This window comes from Loxodonta africana, chromosome 23, assembly GCF_030014295.1.
Source record: "Loxodonta africana isolate mLoxAfr1 chromosome 23, mLoxAfr1.hap2, whole genome shotgun sequence".
Classification (NCBI taxonomy): Eukaryota; Metazoa; Chordata; class Mammalia; order Proboscidea; family Elephantidae; genus Loxodonta; species Loxodonta africana.
Window position 1 is genome coordinate 48771186 of NC_087364.1, and position 21163 is coordinate 48792348.

General features: G+C 41.2%; 1 protein-coding gene across 5 annotated transcripts in view; it reads right to left on the reverse strand.

The window, feature by feature from the left end:
• The window catches only part of PLD1 (phospholipase D1), a 230693-nt gene that overhangs the window by 57641 nt on the left and 151889 nt on the right, over positions 1-21163 (reverse strand). For all 5 annotated transcript variants that reach the window (XM_010596030.3, XM_023555502.2, XM_064275473.1 and 2 more), the window contains 4 exons: positions 18804-18932; positions 17805-17923; positions 15182-15295; positions 2524-2634 (listed from right to left, as the gene is read on the reverse strand). In XM_010596030.3, the coding sequence (XP_010594332.1) occupies positions 2524-2634; positions 15182-15295; positions 17805-17923; positions 18804-18932 (473 nt within the window). The remainder of the gene's footprint in view (positions 1-2523; positions 2635-15181; positions 15296-17804; positions 17924-18803; positions 18933-21163) is intronic.

The window sequence follows — 21163 nt, forward strand, 5'->3', positions numbered from 1 at the left end:
TCTACTTCACCAAATATGATGTCCTCTTCCAGCAAATGATCTCTAGTGATGACGTGTCCAAAGCTAGCGAGTTGGACAATGTGATCCACAGGGTTGTATTGGTTGATTTTTTGGAAATAGATTGCCAGGCCTTTCTTCCTACTCTGTCTTGGTCTGGAAGCTCTACCGAAACCTGCTCAACCTGAGTGACCTTGGCATTTAAATACTGGCAGTGTAACTTCCAGCATCATAGCAACACACAAGCCACCACAGTACGACAAACCGACAGACAAGTGGTGGAACTTCTATTTTAAGCGGCCTCAAATCCTTTTTGTAGGAATGTTAAGTATATTTAAATAAACCAATAAAATGGAAAATGAACTATTTTTGTTCCTTTAATTACTTCTGCTATTCATGTATCTATAAAACATTCTTTAAAACTGTTACTAGAAAATCAGGGTTTGACATTATCATCATAGCTGTGTAAAAGATTTAGTTGCTTCATAAGGGAATGTTAAAAATTAGTTACAAAAATTACAAATATTATGTGTTCTAGTTACACAGAATGTTGTAATACGCTAGTAACTGATCAGGATAATCATCACAAAATAACCTTTGCTAGTCAACTCAAGAAAACCCTGGTGGCGTAGTGCTTAAGTGCTATGGCTGCTAACCAAAGGGTCAGCAGTTCAAATCCACCAGGTGCTCCTTGGAAACACTATGGGGCAGTTCTACTCTGTCCTATAGGGTTGCTATGAGTCAGAATCGACTTGACGGCACTGGGTTTGGTTTTTTTTTTGTCAACTCAAGTAAAGAGATATATAAACAGTGTCTCAAAATATGATTACCACCCCTTTGCAACATATCATTTTTACTACTATGAAATTTTTTATATTGAAGTACATAAATCTGTAAAATGTCTCCAGAAGACAAACTCACAGGAAGACATTGTGCAGAAATTCATCTGAGTTTCCTTTAGGGCAACAATCAAAAACTCAGCGGTGGCAAACAAACCAGATTTGTTTTTCTGAATTCAAATTACAAAGAAGCTTACAGAGAATTTTAACATTCCTCAGCAGCTGTGAACATACACTGGCCACATGTCACGTCCTTTCCTTCTGCCTTTTTGGGAGGAGCACAATGACTGCTGATCGCTTGCCTAGGCCTTAGCAATGTCAACCAGGTCTACAACCATGTCTATCTACGTGGCATTCATGACCTCATTTAACACTGTGGTGCCATTAAAAGGAAAAGTTGATATGAATGCTACTAAAAAGAGGTGAAGTAGAATGATTCTGGGTAACACGTGAGCCAGCTGTTACATTACTACGGTACGATTGTCAAAACTAGTCATTTTCGTGTTACTACACTCCAGACTTTATTTGGGGCTCATGAATCTTTCCACTAATGTCCTTTCTCTGTTCCATCATCCAATCCAGGATACCACGTTGCATTTGTTGTTGTTAGGTGCCATTGAGTCGGTTCTGATTCATAGCTACTGTTGTGACAGAGTAGAACTGCCCCATAGGGTTTCCTAAGCTGTAATTTTTACGGGAGCAGATTGCCAGGTCTTTGTCCCATGGAGCCACTGGATGGTTCAAACTGCCAACCTCTGGAGTAGCAACCAAGCCCGGAACGTTATGACACCAGGGTTCCTTACGTTGCATCTAGCCTGCTAATGTTTTTAATCAGCCTTCCCTGTTGCCAGCCCTGCAAAATAAACAAAGCTCTAATTCTTTCCTACTTGCCTTTAATGAATTATCACTGCATGGAGGGCAGGTTGCCAGAACTCAAAGGGAAGGAAAATAGGGCTAGAATGTTTGATTTTTTCCCCAGCTAACCCAATTTTTTTGACTTAGTAGGAAAGAAAAGATTAAACGGGGAGAAGATTTTTTCCATTATTAAGACTTTTTATTTTCTCCAAGTTTTCTAAATTCTCTGAAATATTTTGATATCTATTTGGAGATGTAATTAAAGTCACAAACTAAACCCAGTTTCCCCTCTATACTTTGAACACAGACTCCACGGTCTGAAAATGTTTTATAAAGACACAAGATTGAAGGCAGTGCCGACCTTCAATATCCTCACACCTCCCTTTTCCATGGCCCTTTCACTGCGTGCCCCCTGCTCCCACACCCCCAGCCTGTGGCATCCAGTCACTTCTATTTTAGCAATTTGCCCCTATGTGGGCTCTCCTGAAACAGTACCTGCCTCACACTTAAACCCTCCAGCCCAAACCAAATCAAGACCTACGTATCCATGTTAGTGTATTTCCGGCTGATAATATTAGCAAGTTGATACATTTTCATAACCAGGATTTGGGGAGTGCCCAGTGCAGTTTTGAGCTAATGCAAATGCAGAAGGAATTTCAGGCAGGTGGGGGAGGTAAAAACTCAGGTGACATGAGGCCTTCTTCAGTGCTCTTCATATCTCAGCATGCACATATTAACATGACAGGTCCTGGCTTCAGGGACCCCATGGTCTCTGTACAATATTTCTGGGAAGACAGAGTCTCAGACCCTAATGTACATGAGCAGGACTTACTTCTATGTAGATATAGTGCTTGCTGTTCTCTATCACATGTATGTAAGCAGTGTGGATGGACTCTTCATGGTACTTTATACCCGCAGACCAATCAGCAGCAGAGCGGAGCAACTACAAGGCAGGAATCAGAAATATGCAAACGTAAGACAATGGAGATGACAACAGACATACTGAAGTCAATCTTTTATTCTTCTACATTGACTGATTACAGTGGCTTGGGTAAAATGTGTGGGAGAGGGAGAGTAGGTGGGTGGGGAATTTTGCTGAAGAGAAGGTAGAATGGGAGCTGGCTTTAGATATAATCCATAAGGAAGGAAGCCAGCTGGAAATCACATCTGGAATATACCCTTTTCTACTCAGGATTATTTTCATTCAAAATTATTTCAGAAGTACCTCTTCTGATGCTATAACTAGGGGGACCCTTTGTACTCTTTCCCTTGATGGTCCCACAGTTATACCAGAACGTGTTTGTTGTTCTGGTGTATTTATTAATAGTGCCCATTTTCATTCTCAGAAGGTCCTGGTTGGACCATTAAAGTATGGCCACCCTAGTTATGACTTCATAATCTAATTATTCGCTTCCCCCCAAATAGATATTGTTCAGATTAATATGCTGTACAAAAAAAAAATCGTTTTGTTTAGGCATCTAATCTTCCCTTTAATTAACTGCCAGACCTTAGCCTGTCCTTCCAACTCTCAGAGATGCAACTTTGTTGTGAAGTGGTGACAGTAATAGCAACTCTCTCACAGGTAAGAAAACCGAGGCCCAGAGAGGTGAAGGAACTTGCACGGTGTCACTGAGCGTCAGCACCAGAACTTGAATTTGGGTCCTCTCATTCAATACCCTGTGTTTTCCACCACGCCATACTGTCTGTTTTGCCATTTCATCACACCTGTGTGTCATATCAATCAATTTGGAGTTGACAACATCATCTCAGAACAAACAGGTCAAAGTTGAGCTCATGACTGTTTTCCCTAAATCGTTCCCTACCTCAAACATCCTACTGGTCAGTGGCATACCATCGCTTTTTCAGTCTTTAAAGTTGGGCATCACTGGGGGCTCTCTGGCATGTCTCTTCTCTGCAGATTCCATATCTAATCTCATACCTAATTCTATGTATTCTTTTGAGGATTTATTGGATTTGCACATTTCTTACCACTGCTGCCTTCCTCTCTTCAGATACTCACTTGCTCCTGCTTGGATTACAGCACGAGCTTGTAGTTCAGGCACCTGAGCAGACTGGTTAAATACACCAACTCAGAGATGGACTGCCTGGTTCAAAGCCTAGCTCAACCACTTATGGGCTGTTGGTCTTGGTCATGTTTCTTATCCTTGTTGTGCCTCAGATTTCTCAACTATAAAATGGAGATAATAACAGTATTGACTTTATAGGGTTGTAGTGAGCATTAAATGAGTTAATGTAAAGTATATAGAAGGAGGTCTGGCACTTAATAAGTGGTACAGAAATGTTTTTATTAGAAAGAGTGTTAGAAGACCATTTGAGCCGTGGTTAGTCACATCAAAGACATGTCAGAGGAGACTGTGGAATGTACTACAGGGTGGTCTAGATGCCATGGAAGGATTTTTCAACAATAAGAAACCAATGGTTTTGTTTTTTCAGTATTCTAACACACAACAATGTTGTACATATAGTAGGCTCTCGATACTTGACTTTTCTTAAGCAGTAGTGCGACATCCTGATTTTAAGTGAAGGTTAAAACAATCCCTCAAGAGGTCAAATGAAATTGAAAATAAATTAAAAAGAATGGTCCCATAATTATTAGATGTATACACAATGATTCAATATATAATCAATTTTAGTCTGGTAAAAATCTGGCCTAATCAATAACTTTAAAAGTTGTATTTATAAGACTACTTAAATTCAAATCTGATACTCACTAAAAACCAATAATTGTGTTACTGTCGACAATGTGATTTCTTTATTCAATCTGAGGTATTCATTATAATCTAGCTCCCTTCAAAACATTTTATTTAGTTTTATCAGATGAATGTGTACAATGAAATGGGAAAATTTAATTGTGAATATGAATAGTCAAACATCTCAGAAGAACACTCAGAAGGGAAATTTAAATATAATTCACACTGGGGAAACATCTTGATTTAAATCATCTCCAAGGAATTGCATTACTGTTCATTAGGTGGAAATAACAAAGGTGGAACACACAGAACTTTCAATCTTTCATCCACTTAAATCAGCGTTTAACTCTGTTCCTAAGGAGCATGGCTCTGAAGCTGCAGCTGCCTTGAGAAGATTCTTAGGTCACGTATCCTGATCTAATTCCATGTAACTCTGCAGACAGTATAAAATTGCAGAGTATACTGGGAAGGTATGAACCCTTCAGTTAGATCTGTGTAATAGCTCTGTGCTTCCTAGCTCTTACACCTTGGACAAGTCATTTCAATATCACAAAGGTGCAGTTTCCTTGACTGAAAAATTGAGATTTCTCCCTCTCACACACACACATACTCATACACCCCTGAGCCTGTCACGAAGGAAAAAAATGGCACAATGAACACAAAGTGCTAAGAATGGTATGTGGCACATAGTGGATACTCAGCATATGGTACTTCTAACTCTGTAGAATGTGATAGACAAGTTTTACATACCACTCCTTGGTGGTAACTTCACAGCCTTCTCTTCAAGTCCAGAAACCTTAAACTTTCTTTCCTTTCTCACTCTCGAAACCTGTTCTCAATTCAAGGATTGAATAAACTCATTCACAGAGGGTATAGATCAGGAGTGTCAAACAGGTTTTGACTTGCAAGTCTAGTCTTTAATCGATTCGAAGTTTCCTGGACAGCCATGTTGAAGAGAGGATTCTAGGAACTGAGCATACTGGGGAGGAAATCCAAGGCTGATTAAGCATGGCTGCCAGGAAGGGAAAGCATGAAGGTCACATGTTTGCCATCTTCCGTTTGAAGGTTAATGGAAAATGTTTTCCCTCTCAGAGGTATTTAAATGTATCAAAGAAGTAAATTTGTAAACCAAAAGAAGAACTCTTCGGGTATCACCCTGTGGGGGAGCTTCAGTAAATTAAGGTCTCCGGGATGCCTCTAAAGCCATATAGAATGGGAGTACTGATCTCCTAAAAAAAACACTGCCATCGATTCTGACTCATAGCGACCCTATAGGACAGAGTAGGACCGCCCCACAGAGTTTCCAAGGAGCACCTGGTGGATTCAAACTGCTGACCTCTTGGTTAGCAGCCATAGCACTTAACTACTACACCACCAGGGTTTCCAACCTCCTACAGGGCTTAGCATTTATCATCCCATTGTCTGAGCCCAAACCTATCCATCTCATTGTCCAAGTCCAAACCTTTACTGCTTCCTCAAAACAAACACTCATCTGATTAAAAGAAGTCATCATTTTTGCTTAAACTTGAAACATAGCTTTCAAGCTACACACGAAAAGTCACTTGGTTTTATTATTCATTGACCATTATTCTAATTAGCTTAAAATCTGCCTATCACCACAAGATGGATTGAAAATATGAATTTCCATCTTGTCCTACTTCTCCTCCTGAATCATGGACATAAATCAAACTCAACTGCTTTAAATGTTTGATGGTCTAGAAAGTTTTATAAACAGTCAAATAAGTCAAGCACATTTTGATTGACTTCCTTTTGTTTTAAATTTACTTTTTTTTTTTTTCTTAACTGATCTGACCTACTTGTCTTGCATTTCTGTTTTAAACCAATGTCATTTGGACAAGTCTTCAAACTGCTCCCTACACACGCAGAAACATGGCTTATTGCCCCAAGTGTACTAGGAATCCAAATAACCCACTCTTTTCAAACCGCAAGTCTGAATACTACACAATTGCAAAGTATGTAAAAAAGGCACATTTCTGATTTTGTTTTAGTCTCAAAATTGTAACTAGAATTCAGCATTTTCCTTTGTACTGTGTCCTATTTTTTATTTAACTTAAAAGATAGCCTTCTCCTGAGCCACAAACCCTAACCTCCTTACATATTATGGGCCTGAGTCAAATTTGCGGACTAACAGAAATCTCTTCTTGAAGAAAAACTTTCAGAACTTTCCGAGTATCTATTCCAAGTTCCTTTTATTCTAATGCTTTTATTCCCTGTAAATCCAGCCCATATTTCAATTCCTTTTTATTTCCCAGAGCCTCCGAGTCAATCGTAGAACCATGATTGTTAGGACAAAAGCATTTTTTATATGTCCCTCAAGCAGAGGTTGGCCTCCTTGTAGACATTCCCTTGTGGCGTGGGTTGGGGAGAGGAGGGGAGTACTCAGATTGTTGGACCTTATTCTTCCAGTCTGTATTGACATGACTTGCAGGCAAGGAGCATCATGAAATTGACTTTGTCAAGAAAAAAAAAAAAAAGAAACCCACCTGTAAAATCTAGGTGGGAGTAGCACTGGTATCAGAGTCAGAACCTAAGTTCAGGGAGGGATAATGCCAATCAAGATCAGCCCAAGGCTGATCCCTATGAGGTAGAAGTCAGGCCTACCTCCACCCTCCAAACTTTTTACCAATTCTGACACCAGCTGTCCCTCCCATGGCACTCTCTACTTTTCTTCTGGGTTCGATAATTGATCGCAGTGCCACACAGAATTCACAGACCATACAGTTAAGTGGTTTATTAAGGAAGGAACAGGCTACAACTCAGGATCAGGCAGCACCTAGCCAAAGTCTCCCTTCTTCAGTGCAGGATAGCTCTCTCAGCTCCTCTCGGCCACAGATGTCCCCCCAAGTCCCTGAGGACAGGCTCCTCTTGGCCTTGCCGTCTGTCACCACCGACTGTGCCACAGGGCCCCTTCCAGGCCTGTTGCTGAGACCCTTCTGGGCCTCTTGCTGTCTTCAGTGTTACAGCCCTTGACACATGATATAGCTCTTTTAGGAGGTTCCATGCCTCCTCTCTCTGTCTCTGTTTCTTCTCTCTTCCCTCTTCTTTCCTCCTTGTGCTTCTTTCTGTCTGAAAAACTTATGTGTGGTTGGCTGCGTATATATACAACTTGGTGGTGCAGTGGTTAAGAGCTGTGGCTGCTAACCAAAAGGGAGCAGTTCAAATCCACTAACCACTCCTTGGAAACTCTGTGGAGCAGTTCTACTCTGTCCTATAGCTATAGGTTAGCTATGAGTTAGTATCAATTGGATGACAATGGGGTTTTTTTTTTTTTTGTCAATTTCAAGGCATGGCCCCTCCTAGCAGGGCTGCAAACTGACCAATCCCCTCTCAGTAGGCCATAGACACTTCATTTGCATAGCATATTGACCAATCCCTGAAAATTGCATACCAATCACAGGCAGGCTGCAGCCCAGGATCAGACAAAAAGAATCAAGCCAAATTGTTTATAGCTTACCCAGGAAATATCAATCACCACACACGAAATGTCAATCACCCTGGACAAAAGTAACAAACCCTCTGGGGTAGAAAACTAGGTAACTCCTCAGGGATTAGGGATTAGGAGAAAAATCACTCTTAAATTGTTTTTCTAAAGAATCAAGGCAAAGGCCACATAAAATAACTCATTTCACCACCCTGTCTCATACTATCATGTTATTTCTTTTAATAACCACTTCTCTACAGTTGAGTGTCAGTCATTCATATCATAGTGTTCAATTATTCAGATAGGATAGTCCATTTGCCAGAACAAAAGGGAAAAGTTAATTTTGAGGCTAATAGAGAGGAAGAAAGATAATTTTTGTAGACTGGGACTTCCAGCGAGAGAAGTTTTTTATTTTTTTATTTTTTAAAGGTATAGTTAGGGGCTCTAGGCAGCCAAAAAGAAGCAAAAGGAGAATTAGGAATGGATTTGGGGCTATGGCAACAGGCCAAGCAGCTCTGCCCTTCCTATGGCCTTGGTGGTTACAACCGTCCTGGGTCTTCTAGGAAAAATCTCCGTGCTTAATAGCTGTGAGCCCAGGCTCCAGCGTCAGAGAGCTTAGAATCGAGTCTCACCCCACCGCTTACCAGTTATGTTACTTTAACCTGGTAAGTTAAACTCCCAAAGTTTTAGTTTCTTATTCTGTGAAAACTGGGTGTCTAAGAGGAGCACATAAGAATCCTTGGTGGTGCAGTGGCTAAGTTCTAGGCTGCTAACCAAAAGGTCAGCGGTTCGAACCTACCAGCCACTCAGGTAGAGAAAGATGTGGCAGCCTGCTTCCAAAGATTACAGCCTTGGAAGCCTATGGGGCAGTTCTACTTTGTCCTACAGAGTTACTGTGAGTTGGAACTCGACTCGATGGCAATGGAACAGGAGTCCACAGGGGCAGCTGTGGTTCAATGTTAGCATTTTTATCTTCCATGTGGGAGACCCGGGTTTGATTTCTAGCCAGTGTGCATCACGTACAGTCACCACTCATCTGTCAGTAGGGGCTTTCATGTTACTATGATGCTAAGCAGGTTCCAGCAAAGCTTCCTAAGAGAGACTAGGAAGAAAGGCCTGGTGACCTACGTCCACAAATGAACCAATGAAAACCCTATGGATCACGATGGTTTCCAATCTGTAACCTATCATGGGGATGGCACAGGATCAGGCAGCATTTTATTTCATTGAGCATGAGTCACGGGCTCACTCGATGGCAGCTAACAACACCTAGAGTACAGCTCATAGACTTGTGACTATTAAATGAGATAATCTACAAAAAGCTCAGCACAGGATCAGACACAGAGTAAGTACTCCTGTTCATATCCGCCTCAGCCAGCAAGGCTCACAGGAGCACTCACGTAATGTTACTGCATGAAAACCTGCCCCCTATAAGGAAAGTAGCTCCTGGATCAAGTAACTTCCTTAGAAATGCACAAAGGAAGCCTCCTTTCACCTCCATCTACCCACTTTATCCTATAACACCAGCCTCTAATACAAAACACTTGCTGTCCTTTGGAATCTACATTGATCTTTTGGAGTATCATTTGGACATTTACTCCAAGGGTGGGAATAAATTTTATCCAGTAGTAAAATTTGGATGTCATTCACACTTGCCTGTAAATTTTCTTTTATTTACACCCATTCCTCACTTATCGACATGGTTAGGTTCCAAAGACCAGGTCGTTATGTGAAAATTTACCTTATGCAAAAATGGGGGATTTTTTTTTTTTTTCAATTTTCAGATCATTTATTTGTCCAATTTTTTTTTATTTAGAAAATATGATCATAGAAATAATAACTGCTAAGGTTTACTGATGTGCTCATCACCGTGATGAGTCCAGTTATGAATTATTCCTCTGAAGAGAAGGAGGCTTGGAGGAGACAAAGCTGGATAAAGCAGGGCTGTGTGACTGGAGGGCCGATGGGTTCCTCCTGTGCAGGGTCAGGCGTTCCTCAAGGAGCCGCCTCCAGGGCTCCACTCCCACCCCAGCAAGCCCTGCATTTAGGATGGATCCTGGAGCCTGCTCTGCCCTCTGGGTGTGGCCAGTCACTGAGGCACTGAGCTTCCTGCGAGGGCATTGGGAGACTGGCTGCACACCCAGCCCCACAAAGGTAGAGGCTTCAGGCCCAGTTCAGCTTACTTTGGGATGTCATTAAACTTCTACACATTTTTTTCCAAACACCCTCTCTGACACCGCTTTCTTTCCTCCCTTCACAGCCCACAGCAGTTTTGAACTGCAGGGCCTCAGGCTGCACAGGAGCTGGGATTCCCTGGAGGCCTTGGCCACGGAGGAGGTGGGCCCCATAGGAGCTGGATGCAGCGCAGGAGGGAGTGGAGGGTGCAGGGCAGCTGCGGCCCAGCTTCCCGGAGGCCACCCTGCCCGCTGCCTTGTTAATGCGGAGACAGTTTGATAATAGATTTTTTACTATTGTAAATGTGAAATGTTGGATAATGAGATAGTAGTGAGGAGTAGGTGTATTTTTTTTTCTTTTTTTTTTTACATAAAAAGAGATTGAAGGTAAGACTTAAATAGAGTTGTTCCCCTCCCTATAGGGAGAGTTTCTCAGCAATGACTAAGGAGTAGCTTCTACCAAAAGCTGCCTAACTTAATAAAAAGGATCGTTGTCAGGTACTGATTCCACACTGATGCTAACATGGCACAAGGCTTTTTTTTTTTAATCATAATTGTTGTTGTTAGCTGCCATCGAGTTGGCCCCAACTCAAGGCAACCCCATGTGTGTTACAGAGTAGAACTGCTCCATAAGGCTTTCTAGGCTGTGATCTTTTCGGAAGCAGATTGCCTTTTCTTTCATGGAGCCCCTGAGTGGGTTTGAACTGCCAACATTTGGGTTACCAACTGCTTGTGCCACCCAGGCTTCTTTAATCATAATCAGCCCAAGCCAGTTGCCATCAAGTCAGTTCCAACTCATAGCGCCACTATAGGACAGAGTAGAACTGCCCCATAGAATTTCCAGGGAATGCCTGGTGGATTGGAACTGCTGACCTTGTAGTTAGTGGCCATAGCACTTAACCACTACACCACCAGGGTCGGTTTAATTATAAGTGATATGAAATATCTTCTGTCTTGGTTATATATCTAAAACGGCAGTGACGGTATTTGGCAGCCTAGTTCATTTTGTTTGAAGAGAGAACAAAAACAAATTCTTTTACATACTCTGTGCATAGTGGTTTCAGAACCACCTCTTCTCCCTCCCTCCTTTCCCCATCCCCATGCTTTTCTCCTGCTAAGCCTTCCCTTAGCTCTCTTGGCAGGCTTCTGTGAATGCTCAGCACTGGGAGGAACACCCAAGATTATTCTAAAAGTGTCTGTGGAAGCCGCTGAAGTCTGCTCAGGTCTGGACGACTTTTTCAGAAGCAGAAAGTAGTGTTGGTGGGGGCAGGCCTCCATTTTGCCTGGCATGGCTCCTCTCTCCTTGGCGGGCTGTGGCACCCCCCTGAAAGGGCTCTGAATTGTGGCTTTTGTGGAACTATTGGCAATATATGCAATCTTTAATAGTTTAATTAAATAATTGGTTTCCCTTCTGCAGGAGAAAGAATAACATGAATTTTACCTACCATTTGCTTTATTATGTCTGTCAAATGCTCTTTCTCTCCATTTCAATAGATATATGGCATAAAGATTTTATGTCTAGAACTAGCTTAGTGACCATCTAGAAGAATGTCAATTTCTTTGTTGCAAAACCTGAGAACACTAGGGAAAGCTTGAAGGTTGTAGCTAATACTGATGTAAAACAATGTGTACTCTTCTAAGACAGATACTATTATTATCCCTGTTTCAAAAATGAAGGAAATGTGTACAGGGAGGTTAAGTAACTTTTCCAAGGTTACATAGCCAGTAGGTAGAAGTGTTAGAATTCGAATAGTCTGGCTCTAGACTCTGTCTCTTAATCACTGTTGTTGTTGTTGTTGTTAGGTGCTGCTGAGTTGGTTCCAAGTCATAGCAACCCTATATACAACAGAACAAAATGCTGCCCAGTTCTGCATGATTGTTGTTATGCTTGAGCCCATTGCTGCAGCCACTGTGTCAATCAGTCCACCTTGTTGAGGGTCTTCCTCTTTTTCGTTGACCCTCTACTTTACTAAGCATGATGTCCTTCTCCACGGACTGATCCCTCCTGATAACATATCCAAAGTATGTGAGACGAAGTGAAGTCTCGCCATCCTTGCTTCAAAAGAGCATGCTGGCTGTACTTTTTCCAAGACAAATTTGTTCCTTTTTTTTGCAGTCTGTGGTATACTCAATATTCTTCACCAACACCATAATTCAAAGGTGTCAATTCTTCTTCTTTGGTTACTCTTAATCACTATATTATATTATTCCTTTACAATTAATTAAGCTTGTGGCCTCTGAGAAACACTGATTTATGTTAAAAACAATAATCCTAAGGAAGAGTTTTATTAGATTTCTCAGCCAAGAGTGTGATAGCTACCACATGATAGTTAAAAGAGTGAAAGACTTAAAAATGTGAGAATAAATTCGTTAAAAATTAAGTAGTCTTTACCACATAGACAGGACCCTATCTCTCTCCCCCTTCCTGAATTTTCTGGAAAACCAGAGATTGGAATAGATTATTACTTTTGACCTGTAAGCATTATACTTCAATGACTTGAGAAAGTAATGTCTAGAACAAGATAAAGAATGTTTTGTGCCAGTAATAATGGGAAGAAAGTGAAACAATACCATGGCTAGAACATTACAGAAAAGGAGAAACGAAGCAGGATAATTTTTTTTTAGCTTCTGGTCATCTCATACTTCCCGGTTTCTAAAAAGATGCACTTCCTGGCTGTGTACGCTGTTCTCACAGCTCAATTATTTCCCCATTTCTGAAAATCGTCTACTGGCCACCACTAGGGATCTAAGTTTTGAGAGGTGTAATGTATTTAAAATTTGGGGGGCCCTCTTTAAGAAAAAGAATACTAATTCACAAATACAAAGATAAGTATAGGGCCTTGAAAACACCCACAGAGGTGAGGGGCTCTAAAGCGAACCTACTTCATGGTAAAATCCAGCTCAGTTGGCAACAATGTGGGCTCCTCAAAGTGAGGAATTCATTCCCTCCCTTGCAGCCTTAAACTTTGGGATGTAGGGGCCGAGATGATTAAAAGGCAACCAGCTCTGTCTCGCCCCTTTGCTCAACTCATATAGCATAGAGGTCTGAACGCTTGTACCGGTATTTACTGCATTATTACTGAATTCTTTAACATCACTAAGCTTTCTCGCCCCAGCTAAGTATGCTTCCAGTGGCAGAGAACGCCTTTTCTGTCCATCCCTCCAGGATCCAAGTATGCTTTGATGACGTCACTGTGCAAACACTTGTTGACTGAATAAATTAATGAGTCTTGGTAAACTTTCTTTTTAATCAACTGCCTTGGTAGGTTCCTGAGTCCAGGCCACCTGAACATACTAGGGATGAACTTATGAGCATATCAGAAGAGCGTATCTGATCTAGCCCCATCTCTAACAGTCAGTGATGCATAGAAGGTGAATGAACGGAGGTGTTTCGTAGAGCAGGCAGGCAGAGTATCTATCTGTCTTTGGCAGAATGAGAATATCTAAGTCATAGCTCTGCCAATAGGCAAGTGGAAGATATATGTATATGCAATACTAGGGTAAAACATCCTTTATTGATCATAAAAAAAATACATTTTCAATAGATGCTTAATTAACATCAGCTTTTTTTATTTTTTTAATTTTGATAAGGAAACCCTGGTGGCGTAGTGGTTAAGTGCTACGGCTGCTAACCAAAAGGTTGGCGGGTTTGAATCCATCAGGTGCTCCTTGGAAGCTCTATGGGGCAGTTCTACTCTGTCCTATAGGGCTGCTATGAGTCAGAATCGACTCGATGGCAACAGGTGTGGGTTTTTTTTTTTTTTATAATTTTGATAAATTGACCACCAAGTCAATTTTAATGCAAGCTCAAATCTTAAATTCTCTTGATTTCCTAGTACCAAGTTTCCTATTTTATCTTAGAGCATGGGTAATTTTTCCCCCTCAAAATAGAATAAAATTAAGCAGGTTCATAAAAAATATTCATCCATTTACATATGAATGCATAGCTATTTGTGCCTCTATGTTTAAACTGTTCATCTCCATGGTATGGGATGACTAAGAATTTGCCACAGGTACTTCTCTCAAGTGGTTTTTCCTTTTTTGATTATTCCATTATTAGATCAATGGTTTCAAATGCCTTTCTATTTTTTAGACATACACTTTTACTTGTACATAGTACAAAGTAACTGCTTTAGACATTTCATTTATATAATCACAGTCACTGGAATTCATGTCTGGAAATGTAGGTCCACATTAGTGATCCCAGCAGCAGACCCCCGGATCTTTACTTAACCAATGCTGTTGACACTGATAGGGATGACTTTGAACAAAAGGCAATGCCAAAGGCAGCCCATCCTCCTATTTCCACATGATTCCAAGATATTTGAGATACAGGTGGAAGAGGCGGCAGATAAGAATTTTAATCTAGGATTTTCAAATTCCACTTCCATCAGTAAGTTGCTAGGTTATTCTAGACAAGTCGCAATGCCACACTGGGTTTGATTTTTCTTGTTTGTAAGTTGAGGTGGTTGGATGCTGTAAAATTCTATGAGTCTATGAAGTAAATTCCTTATTCTAGTAAACCCCAAAACCAAACCTACTACCATGGAGTTGATTATGACTCATAGCAACCCTATAGGACAGAGTAGAACTGCCCCATAGGGTTTCTAAGACTGTAAACCTTTACAGAAGCAGACTGCCACATCTTTCTCCCATGGACTAATTGGTGAGTTCAAACCATCAACCTTTTGGTTAGCAGCTGTGTGCTTTAGCCACTGTACCACCAGGGCCCCTATTCAATTAAAAGAGACTCTAAAAAGCACATAGTTAATTAAGAACTCAAATTAGACTGAGCTATAAGTAGCTTCCAGGATGCAAAGTTTCAGCCACATTCCTGGTGCTTAAGCGCTATCAGTCCCGGGTTTACTATGTATCGTGTTGCCAGGGCCACTGCAGAAGGAGGTTCAGGAATAGCTTTTCCTTGACTCTGCCCTTTCCCAAGGACATGTATTAATTATACCTATAAAATATTTCTGAAAGGAGGTGAGTTGAATACGTTTTAAATAGGAAATGTAACAGTTTACTAAATCATAAAAGGCTCATTCAGATTTGCTTTGGAGAAGTTGTCTTTAATGAAAAATCTGAAGCCACTGTAATGGACCCTAAGTCCGATGTGAGTAATTCGCCCAGTAGCACTTTGTAAGAGAGAAAAGCCAGACTCACCTGTACTTTTGCACATACAGATTCAGGCACTTGATATTTCAACTCCTGGGCTGTTGTCTGAGATTTTGGAAGCAGAAATGGGTACGAAAGAGACCGATATTTTGATTTCATAATCTAAAATAAAGAAAAACAGGCAAAAATGACTCAGAGGAGAAAGCAGTTCTCTTCACCCCTCTGTTAGGATGGAAATTCTGGCTCATTTGGAAAAGACAAATGTTAACAGTGGATGTTTTCCAGTGAAGGGGTCATAGATATTCATTTTTCATTTTCTTTCTCTTTCGTGTATTTCCTTCTTTGTTCTTTCACAGTGAGCGTGTATTGCTTTACATATGCACTGAAAGAGTTAATACAACCATAGTTACAGAGATATATAGCTGCAAAAATGAGATTACTATTTCGTAACCTGCAGTTTTTACTATGTTATACAAGTCAGAATCGATGTGAAGGCAACTGGTAAATGTTGTAGACATTTTCCCACAGCAGCAGTGCAGCTCTGTATTATAATTTTAAAGTAACTTCATAATAAAATGGTATGGAAGAATAATCATTTGTTTAATAAATTCTTATTAAGAAGCATTTCAGTTGTTTCTAATTTTCTTTCAAGTATGAGAAGCAATGTCATAATAAATTACCTTATTGGATTACGTCTTTTGCTTAAATATCTGGAAATAATTTTTCTGAGTCAAAGGTTGTACACTTTTTTAAACACTTGCTGGTGTATCCATTTATCCTCCCCGGAGCAGAAGATAAGAGCAGGATATAACAACCTATACTCAACTATTAGAAATATTTCTCTTTGCTAGTCTAGCTGCTTGAAAGTAATGTCCTTTGTTTATTTATCCACTGCCGCCAAGTTTTTGTCAGAAGGGCTTCTGCTAAATTTTATAATGCTCGTATGAATGAAAAACATGGTGAGACTCTAGCTGTTGCTAAAACTAAACCTTTTTCCAAATTATCAGGGGAAAGAATGCCTCATCATCATTTAAAATAAATAAAGTGGTTATTCCTGGAAACTTAGCAACACCTGGACAATATATACTTGAGCATTAGGTCAAATCCTTACAAATAATGAAGGCACACTAAAAGAAATTCAATTTGGAGAAAAGAAAAATGTTTCTACCTTCTCAAACTGCTCGCTTTGCTCAGGACTACCTCTCAGGATCCTGTGCCAATGTGAGCCCTGTGCCATCCCTGGGTTGGAAGGGACTTGAAAGCTTGAGTTTTCTCACCTCAATAAGGCTCACATCCTCTACAACTGACCTCCATGTGCCTACCCAGCCCAGGCCAACTCTTTGGGTCCAGGTTAATTCCTTATTAAATCTACACTTATGAGGCATACCTCAGCCATGGTTAAACCATGGGTCCTGTAACAACGTTTCAGTAACCTCTTCCTGAACCTAAGGAGATCAGCAGCTCTCTAGGGCCTGGAGAGCTCCCTCTACCACCTGCACGTCACGAGTGCTATTGCAGGTAACATGCTCATGCCTCCCCTACAACAAAGCATCAATCAGTATGAGGCATTTCAATAATATCGTTCTGAACCTATGACACAATTTAACAAAACACAAATACTAAATGAAACAGGTGAACACATATGTTCTTAGCTTCCGCTGAATTGGCCCCTGAGTTGTGGCAACCCCATGTACAATGGAACCAAATGTTGCCTGGTCCTGCGCCATCCCCATGATAGGTTGCGGATCACACCCTTGTGATCCACAGGATTTTCACTGGTGGATTTTCCAAAGGAGATCACCAGGCCTTCCTTCCTAGTCTGTCTTAGTCTAGAAGCTCCACTGAAACCTGTTCAGCATCCTAGCAACAAGCAAGCCTCCACTGACAGATGGGTGGTGGCTGTGCACGAGGTGGATTAGCTGGGAATTAAACCCGGGTCCCCTGCATGGAAGGTGAAAATTCTATCACTGAGCCCCAATGCCCCCTTCAGCATATATAAAACCAAAAAACCGAACCCACTGCTGTCGAATAGATTCTGACTCATAGTGACCACATACTGACAGAAGAAAATCAAAACTACATCATTCTTACGTTAATGGAGGAAGGACAACTCAGAAAAGGAGGGTGCGGATAGTTGTGCAACTTGAAGAATGTAATAAATGTAACTGAATCATACATGCAGAAATTGTTGAATTGGTGCACGTTCTGCTGTGTATATTTTCAACAACAATAACAAAAATAAAACAAACAAAAACTACATAATTCAACAAGGTATATAAAGAGCTCTGTGGAACTTACTGAGCGTCCTCCAAATTCTGAGCTCTTCTCCAAGTTTGTGAGCAACTTAAATATCTTTTTGGTTTTGTATTCCCAGGGCCTAGCACAGCACTCAGGACAGAGAGGATTAAAAGAGTTAAAAGGGTCACATCATATGCAGGCCCTCAGAGCAATGCCTATCCCTCTGCATTCTGGATTGTCTGTGGTGTGCAAATTCAGAAATGCTTCCTCCTTTGTCCAGAGGCCCAGGCACTCTGATCGCCACATACCCAGCAGCACACAGTGGCAAAGCTGTAGCCATCACAACCCTTTCTTGCTGACTCTCCAGGTTTCTCCTCTAGCCAAGCCTGCCTCTCTTCATGTGGACTGCATTGTGAAAATCATGTCCCTTTACCTTTGTGAAGTTCCAGCGCTGGATGAAATGACGAGCCACGTCACGAGCCGCCTTCCCGTGGACCACAGAGGCAATGTCGTGCCATGGCATCCGGGGAGTGGAGTACCTGTCAATGAAATCTGCCCGGGTGCACCAGGCAAGGATTGTTCACTAACAACCATGCTGGGACCAGAAGTCCTGTATCTCTGTCCCCAACTCTGACTCAGAAAAGTGTGTGCTAATGCCCACTGAATGTACATTTCTTGGCTTGGGTAATCCAATGCCTTTACGGCCAAGGGAAACACAGATCTCACACTGAGGAACACAGCCTCCTCCCCCTCCACAAATAGTGTAAGATAATCACTACATGAGGCAAGGTGTGAGCTGGTACAAATTATCAAGGCTGACTACATTTCTTTTTATCTTGTTGAAATAATGGCAGGCCGTCTCTATCTCCTCTGAGACACAGAAGCATTGTGGCAATCTAAAGATGTGCCATCCTAACACTGGAAGATGACAAACAGAAAAGAAGATGATCAAAGGAGGGCTATCATCTCCTAGAGAATTACAGACTATTACCCCCAAAATATGTCTATAGGAAAACTGGCATTTCTAACAGGTAAGTTCTGTTTCATTTTTTTTTTCTTATTCTAACTACAGGGAAAAGCCCATGAGTACATAACTGAATCACAGTCTTCAAAGTTTTACCAAATGTTCAAAAACAGAACAAAAACAAAGCAAGATAACAGATAATTAGATCATGCACATGCATACTTCTTGAGATGTAAAAAGGAAAAGACAAAATATAACCAGCCACTCACTGGCATGATACAAAAAAAAAAAAAACCCAAACCCGTTGCCATCGAGTCGATTCCGACTCATAGTGACTTTACAGGACACAGAAGAACTGCCCCATAGGGTTTCCAAGGAGTGGCTGGTGGATTCAAACTGCCGACCTTTTGATTAGCAGCCAAGCTCTTAACCACCATGCTACCGGGTTTCCTATAGCATGATACTCACCTGCAAAAGGTTTGTCAAGCTGAACCCAGTCTTTGAAGACAAAGTTGCAGTAATCTTTTCCATGCCAGAATCTGGTTTCCCCATGCAGCTCCCCGACGCCTGTTTGTAAGCTGCGGATGGAGCCAGTATCTGAAAATGTAGTAACACCCACTCAGAGACTGAGTTCAGGCTGACCCAGAGACTGAGGCTCAACTCTCATTTATGAAACACTTAATTCTAACATCTTTTTCTTAAGACTCAGAACTAGGGCAGTATGTGCCCACTTGAGTAGAAGCTGTGGGCTGATGGTTTTATACCTCTCACAAGTCTATCATTAGAAGCTGGAGCTATAAGCAGATATATCATTAGATGATGAAAGTGAACATTCTCAGTAGTTGAGCCACTTATTCTCACCATCTAGCAGATCACTGGAAGAACCATTCAAAGGGTTCACAGTGAATAGAGACCTTGTAAGGAGGGACTATGACAGAGCAGTAAAGCCAGGTCAGGGTATGAGATGCAGAGGCAGAAAGAAAGAGAGTCATGCCCCTTCTCTTTCTTTAATCAATATGGCGCCCATCTATCTAATACGTAATTCTTGTCCTCTGCATCCCAAAAAGCAAGAACCTCAAATTTAAAGACAGTCCCTGTTCCAGCCCTGGAATTAACTAGCTAAGTGACAGTGGGCTTTACCTTTGGGGGCCAGAAATTCCTTACGTGTCAAAGGCAGAGTTTGGCCTAGATGGCATCTGAGATCTTTTGGGCTCTAACATTCTGTATTCCCCAAATCATAACCGACATCCATAAGAAACATCACAATGACAAACAGGAGCTTATGATCATACAGGCGCAAAAGGAGCAATCCACTGCAGCATTTCATGAAGCTTTGCCAGACCATTTTACTTTAAGGGTAAACACTTCTAGTTAAAAAGGTTGTAAGTTTATGGAATATGCTGACCATACAGACAAATAAGCAAGAAGCCTAGCAGAACTACAAATCACAAATACGGTGCTTGGCACAATGAGGCACTTAACAAATAGGCAGTGGATGTAAAAATGTGTCCTGAATGAATAAATAAATGGTGCTGCTGGCTAGCCAGTGGAAGTACTGGACTGGTCACACTGCCCCCAGATCTGTCTTTCTAACAGGTAGACTCCTTGCCTGAAAGCCTTCTAGGATCACCTACTGCCTACAGGAGATTCAACTAGGAGGGGCTTAGCATGGGTACAGGCTCTTCCCCAAACTGGCATCAATCCATCTTTCTGGTGTCTTGTCTTCCTCCACCCACCTGCAGGCTTTACACACACCACATTTCTCATCGTATTTTGACAAGCCTAGTCTTCCAGGCCACTGTGAAATTGGCACATTATTCCTTCTGCCTGGAATATTCTTCCCTTCCTCTTTTTTTTTTTTTTCCTCTCAGCCTGATCTCCTAGCCAACTTTCAAGAGCCACATTAGTTGTCCCTAGAGAGAACTCCTAGATGCCTGTACGGAGAGTCAGTTGCTAGCACTGCTGTTGTCCCACAAACCAAAGCCTCTGACTCTGATGCAGTTGTATAAAGACCCCCCTCCACTAGTGTATAAACTCCTCAGGAGCGGAGAGTATATGCCCCCACTGTCAAGTGTAGCTACTGGCAGCCAGTAGATGATGAATAAATACTGTAGAACAAAAGTTTTTGAACACTAACCATGCCCAAATACATATTCTATTTCTAATTGAATAATTAACTTTCCAAAAATTATTGATATTTTCTATAAAAGAAAAATGTCTAAGTACCAAAGACTAGCAAAACTAAGTAATGTTAAAAATAGAATTCTATTGACTTCTCCCAAGTGACTTATTTCATTCCTGCTGTATAGCACTGAAATGGCCAAAATATCTAGGAGGTTTGTTTGCTTACTTGTAGGGTCTTTATAGTAAGCATGGCACTTTGTTAAAAAAAGAAAAAAAGGAATGACAAAGAACAAGATACATAATGGGTCAAATCCCAAATTTTATATTTCAGCTTCTTGAGCCAAAGACTTGGGAGTCAATGCCTTCTCTCACATCCCACATCCAGTGAGTGCCTCAGCACATGCTATAAGCTCCACATTCAAGATATATTCTGTATCTGCCTGGTCACTATTTGCCACCCCCACTGTGACTACCTGATCTAAGCCATTATTATGTCTTCCTGGGCTGCTCCAAAAATGATCCTGTAAACATGTACATCAGATCTTGTTTGTCCTTTGCTCAAAACCATCCAATGACTTCACATCTCAGAATAAAGGCCAACATTTTCACAATGGCCTGAAGGACCTTATGTAATCCAGTCCAGTCTCCAACCTCTCTGACTTTGCCCCTATCATTCTCTCCCAGCCTATTTCACTACAGCCACA